This window comes from Nycticebus coucang, chromosome 6, assembly GCF_027406575.1.
Source record: "Nycticebus coucang isolate mNycCou1 chromosome 6, mNycCou1.pri, whole genome shotgun sequence".
Taxonomy (NCBI): Eukaryota; Metazoa; Chordata; class Mammalia; order Primates; family Lorisidae; genus Nycticebus; species Nycticebus coucang.
Window position 1 is genome coordinate 33840722 of NC_069785.1, and position 6377 is coordinate 33847098.

Genomic DNA, 6377 nt, shown 5'->3' on the forward strand with positions numbered 1-6377 from the left:
TATGAAATTATTAGATAAAGGGATTAATAAAAGGAGATAAGGAGATAATTCTTAGACATTAATTTTCATCTGTGAAACTTTTCTATAGATTTGATTATTGCTTAATGGTTTGCCCAGCCAGTTCCGGTTGACTTCACTTTCTTCTATGAAAGTTCTTTTGTTTCATCCACAGGACATATACAGATTGTTACAGAGTTAGTATAGTTTCTTAGATATTGTCCTGATCTCAAGAATTATAGAATCTAGTGGGAAAATATGAAGAAACATACTCATTTTATTTAAATTGACACTAAATAAAATTACAAGGTACTGTGTTCAGTTCTGAAATTACAGAAATTAATAAAGCATAGTTCTTGCTCTCAAGTAATTTACAATTTAATAAGGATGGGAAACATTTGGACATTTGTAAACTGCTAAGTATGATATAAGAAAAGTAAACTGCTAAGTATGATATAAGAAAAAATGAAAAATATTTTAAATAGGAGTATAAGTAATGTTCTGTGGAAGAGGAAAAAGGCGTCATTGATGACATGGCATTTAGGATTTTCAAATGTCTCTTTTGAAAAACTCACACTTACTTGCTAGTTTCTCGACTTCACTGACAAGAGGCTCACAGACTGACCTCATTTGGAAATAACTCACTAACATCACATAGCAATTTCAGGAACCTCCTAGAACTTTCTTCAAGGCATCCTTCATTTCTTTATTCCGGAGGCTATAGATCATGGGGTTGAAAAAAGGGGTCAAAACTGAATAGAACAGAGTTGTAAACTTCTGCATGCCCTCTGCTTGTCCTGACCCTGGGCTCACATATGTCATCATGACTGAGCCATAGAATAGAAACACCACAGCCAGGTGTGAGGAGCAGGTGGAGAAGGCCTTCTTCCGGCCAGCGGTGGAGGGCACCTGCATCACAGCCCTCAGCACCAGGGTGTAGGAGCCAACAATGTAGAGGAAGGTGGCAAAGATGAGGAGGGAGCTCATGGTGCCACATACGAGAACAGTCCCTGGGATTGGGACACAGGCTGAAGCTAGGGCCAGCAGGGGACCAAGGTCACATAGAAAGTCATCAATCACATTTGGGCCACAAAATGGCAGCTGGGTAATGAGGATCACGGGGATCAGAAACCAGAGGAAACCATAGACCCAGCAAAAGACGACCAGGCTGCTACAGAACTTAGCAGTCATGACGGTGCGGTAGTACAGGGGGCGACAGATTGCCAGGAACCTGTCATAGGCCATAATGGAGAGAAATAAGCACTCTGTGGTGCCCAGAGAGAAGAAGAAGTACAACTGGAGGAGGCATCCAGCAAAGGTGATGGCTTTGGTCTTGGAGAGGAAGTTGGCCAGCATGTTGGGCACATCAGAGTTAACATAGCAGATCTCTAGGAAGGAGAAGTTGGCCAGCAAAGTGTACATGGGGGTATGAAGCCGGTGGTCCCAGTGCACCACACACACAATGGCTGTGTTTCCAAGGAGAGTTAGGAGGTAGGTCACAAAGAACATGGAAAAGAGGAGGATCTGTATTTCCCAGCGACAAGGGAAGCCCAAGAGGATGAAGTTACTTGCAGTATGGGAGATGTTCCTGGCCTCAGAGGTCATTTTCCTCTATCCTGTGAGGATTGCAGCATACATTATACGTGCAGGAGGAAGGATGCCTCTTGATTTCTCCCCAAGAGAGTGAACATACTTTGCTGGTCATTAGACAGGAGCTGCAGACCAGTGGCTTCTTTTTGGATGGGGTACCCAACAGTACAGTTGTTGAGTATACACTTATACTTCTGTAAGGATTCACTCAGAAACTGTATATAAACCACTGTTCAACTATGTGGAAAATATGCATAAAGCTTTTGAAAAAGTTGTCCTGTTAATTAAAATAAAAACAGAAATTCAGATATTTCCTTTTACATTCCTCAGGGTGTTGTGTGGTGTGGACAACTTTGAACACTGGCTTACACAATACAGACAGGAGGCTTACCGCCACTGAGATGTCAGTTTTGATATGGTAATTCACTTGTAAAACACTGGAATTGACAGATTTACTGAACAAAACCACAACATTACCCAAGTGAAATAAAGGAGATAACATGAGGCTTAAGGAGCCAAATACGAAGATAATCACATAGTGACAAAGTGACTTCATGCCAGTTACAACCCAGCTCCATTAAGTGACCATTTCTAGGCCATGATTAGTATCTACTCTCTGCCTATGGGATGGTTTAGTGCATGGGCTCCAGGCTTTGGTATTATCAGAATCATTCAACAATGCGACTTTACAAGGTATGAATCTCTGGGATCCATTTGGAGACCTGGAGATATGAGCTTGAATCCTGGCTTTGTCACTTCGTAAACAGTGTTTCCTCAGGAAGGAACATAACCTCTGAGATTCTTTCTCTATGAAATGTAAATAATAGTGCATACATAGCAAGGCAAGGCTGACATGAGAATTGTATGAAATAATATATGCAAATTTAGTTTATAGATTATAAAATGCTGCAGAAATGTGAATATTATAAACTGTCCAGCAATTATTATGCTAAATGTTTTGCTCCTTTGTTAATTTTATAAGGTAAACTGATTTCAAAACACAAAAGAATGCTTTTGGTCTATGTAAACTTAGCCATATAAAAGGTTAAGTTCATATGCGAGGGGTATGTCTGTATATATATGCATATTCACATATATATGAATAGGAGTGTGCTCCCCAGCCCCTCAGAACATAACAAAGATGCAACTTGCTAACAAACTTCCTTTTAAGACTGTTTTTTGGAGGAAAGAGGGAAATGTAGGTCAAAGGATACAAAGTAGCAAATATGTAGGATGAACAAGTCAAAAGATTTAATGAACAACATGAACACTATAGTTAATAATAGTGTATTATGTTCAGGATTTTTGTTCAATTGCAGCTGCTCTTGCCACAGGGGTGGGATTGGGGGAGTATAACTTTGAGAGATAACGGATACATTAATTTGTACCACTATAGCAACCGTTTTACTATGTATGTGTCTTATAAGGTCATGTTGTATACTTTAAATATACACAATAAATCTTATTCTTAAGAGAATACATTTTTTTTTTTGTCCAACAGACATATCAGAGCTCCATTTCTTCCCTGGCTGGATACCATTAAGTTTTAAATGATAGTCATTTCCTGATGGCTACGCTGTGATTTGTTTTAAGGCCACCTAGGTTTCAAGCTGCAAAATGTCCCTTCTCACACTGCCTCCCATCATCCAGCTCCCCTGCTAAACTTCTTGAGGAGGTGAGGCTTATGCTATACTTAGATGACCAGAACAGAGCAGCCACCTCATGGAAGTGAGGTTTGGATGTAACCATTTTTCTTTCTGGTATTCTTTGATTTAATGGTTTATTCAGCCCTGTGAAACTGGCTATTTTTTGAATATAGAGAAATAGAGAGAAGTCTATCTAAATTTTAGACTTTCATTTAGGCCAAAGTTTAGCCCAGAAGAATTTTGGTATATGGACCTTCATCCCTGTTTCACTTACCTTTTTTCCTTCTGTTCTATGTGGAAGCCCAGAACCCAAACGCTCTGTCTTCCTAACCTTAAAAACATTAGTTCCCTCAGGAAAAACAAAGTCCAATAAACATAACCTCTAGCATCTGTGAAGATTGGAGTGGTTTCCCTTTGCTATGTTACCATGCAACCAGGGAACATGGGCAGGTGGTGCGCATGTGCATGTGCATGTACCCTCCCCCCCCCCCCCCCCCGATTTACCAGAGCAGCATTTACTGTGGAAAACTCATGGAACCAGGACCAGGACCACAGGTGTGCAGGTCCTCTTTGTCAATTATAACAGTGGCACTCAGAAATCTTAGGGTGTGACATTCCAAGAGGGGCATCCCAACATTTGGGCTGTGAGTGTTTTAACTGCATGACTGAGGAAGCAATAACTCCCCTTCTAATGTCGTTAGGGCTGGATATAATATTTAAATGAAGACAACTTGGCTCCAGTTCTGTTTTCAGGCTCAGAGCTGGTGTGACTAGAGGCTGGGGTTGAAGCTTTGCTGTTGCAGCTGTAGGAATGACAAATTAAGAGAAGGATGCTCTACATCAGCAGGGATGGAGTAAGTGATTGCCTTAAGCTCTGGCTTACAGCTGCTTTCCCATGCTGCTTTGTAGGAGGCAACTTTCTCTTTAGAAGGGCAGCTTGAAGGGGATCAGTTTTGGACAGATTAACCCTTATGCCTAATATGTATTATCGGTTTTGGCTTTTGTAATTATGCTCCAGGAGAGCCATAGGAAGGATTATAAACACCATTTCATATATGTGGAGATAAAGGCTTAACGGGGTTAAATGCCTGAGCTCCTAAACCAGTAAGTGATAGCATTAGGATAAGAAGTCCATGCTTTTTGTCTCCTACATTATCATTTTCTCCCTATTTTAAAGGACTTCCCATGTAAATGTGTCCAAAATGTCACCATCCCAGGGAAGAGGCACACAGAAATGATTGTGTAATACAAGGAGATTAGTGAAATGATCACCGTTGGTGCTGTAGATACCATCACATCATCCGAGGGGAAGAGGGGTAGGGTCTTCCAAGGACCCTTCAGATCGTACCACTTTGGTGGAATTAAAGGTTTCTTTTCTTTATTTTCATTTTACATGAATATCTTTTATAATAAGAATAGTTAAAAAGTGTACAAATAATATGCAACATAGCTCAACTTTAAAAGTTGAACTTAATTTATCATCAAATATGGTCATAAAATGGCTTCAACTGGTTATTGAAAAGTGGCTCTGGTGCAAGTGTTGTGTCATGGTAGTAACGCAGAAAGAGGCAATCCCTCTCCAATGAACTGAGCTGAGAAGAGCAGAAAGGTAATTATTTACAGGGTCTCTGATAGGCAATATTCAGCTCCTCTTTGGTTATCTCTAACCTGAGGCAGATCAACCCTCATCCATTTACTCAAAATCAAGATCAGTGATTAACAAAAAAATAAAATGAAAACAAAAAAGGCGAAGATACTAAGAAGCAATGACAAGCACTGATATGATGATAGGAGGATACAGGCTACTGTTTCTTTGCATTTTAGGGGGCTATAATTCTATTTTTGGTGCCCTTGATTTGTTATTATTTCTATTATTTTTCATTTTTCCATTAATAATATATGCCATCCTTTTTTCTCCTACTGCCTCCCTGTGACTCTATTTTCTACTTGTTTTTGTAGCACAAAGAAGAATTGATCAGTGTGGTATGTGCTAGGGGATATACTTAAGAGAACTGACATTGTCCCTTGTTCACCCGTTTCTCCTGTACCCTGGAGGAAATAAACAAATTGTTGCCTGACCTTCTATTTCTTAGAATAATGTATTGCTCACATTCACTGGCCTCAGACAAGTCATTGGTTAGCATGGAACCTTAAAAGTCACATTTTGTTGGGTTATACCCTTCATGTGAAAGCTAGGGAGGGGGGAGGTTAGGGTGGAGGGAGGGTAATGGGTGGGGCCACACCTAGCGTGCATCTTAGAATGGGTACAGGTGAAACTTACTAAAGGCAGAATACAAATGTCTACATACAATAACTAAGAAAATGCCATGAAGGCTACGTTGAACAGTTTGATGAGAATATTTCAGATTGTATATGAAACCAGCACATTGTACCCCTTGATTGCGCTAATGTGCACAGCTATGATTTAACAATAAAAAAAAGAAAAAAAAAGTCACATTTTGTTCTTGACTCTATCTTGGAGCTGCAAGAGATGTTTTTGGCTGTCCAGCCTCCCTTCTACCAGACTTTAAGGGCCCCTCTCTTCTACCTCCTTGTTGTATAATGTCTGCTGGAGTAATCAGTGACAAAGAACTCTTTACAAATCAAGGCAGGGCATCACTTTTAGAGCATATTTCATTTTTAGAAGTTGTAATAAGCTTCCTTGTCCTCTCTTACATTCCTGAGTTATTTTCCTATTTTGATCTATTATTTTCATCTTCTGCCTCAGGAATGGGAAATCATTATGTGCCCATCATATGTACATACTCTGTTAGGATTTTGAGTATGCATTATCTCTTGCTCTTCCAAAAATGTACAGAAGTAATAATTGAGTCACAGAAAGGCTGACTAACCAGCCCAGAAGCTCAGACAGTAAGTGGTAACACTAGGCAAGATTTATGTCCTTCTACTATATTATACTGATTTTCAGAGTAAGTCTACATAGCAGCACTTAAAAATATTTGAGGAAGAGGCCGAGGAGGGTGGATTGCTTGAGTTCAGAAGTTTGAGAGCAGCCTGAGCAAAAGCAAGACCCTGTCTCTAAAAAAAAAACCCCAAACAAACGAAAACCCCGCTGGGTGTTGTGGTGGGTGCCTATAGTCCATCCCAACTACTCTGGAGGCCGACGCAAGAGGATCACTTAAG

At 40.1% G+C, this 6377-nt stretch overlaps 1 protein-coding gene across 1 annotated transcript; it reads right to left on the reverse strand.

The window, feature by feature from the left end:
• Positions 1 to 660: 660 nt before the first annotated feature.
• On the reverse strand, positions 661 to 1602 carry LOC128588642 (olfactory receptor 11H6-like). The gene has a single exon (XM_053595524.1). It carries the CDS (start codon positions 1600 to 1602, stop codon positions 661 to 663), a length of 942 nt encoding a protein of 313 aa, XP_053451499.1.
• Between the last annotated feature and the right edge of the window lie 4775 nt (positions 1603 to 6377).

Excerpts from the sequence above, each read along its gene's own strand:
- LOC128588642 (XM_053595524.1), bottom strand. The coding sequence starts at position 1,602 with ATGACCTCTGAGGCCAGGAACATCTCCCATACTGCAAGTAACTTCATC.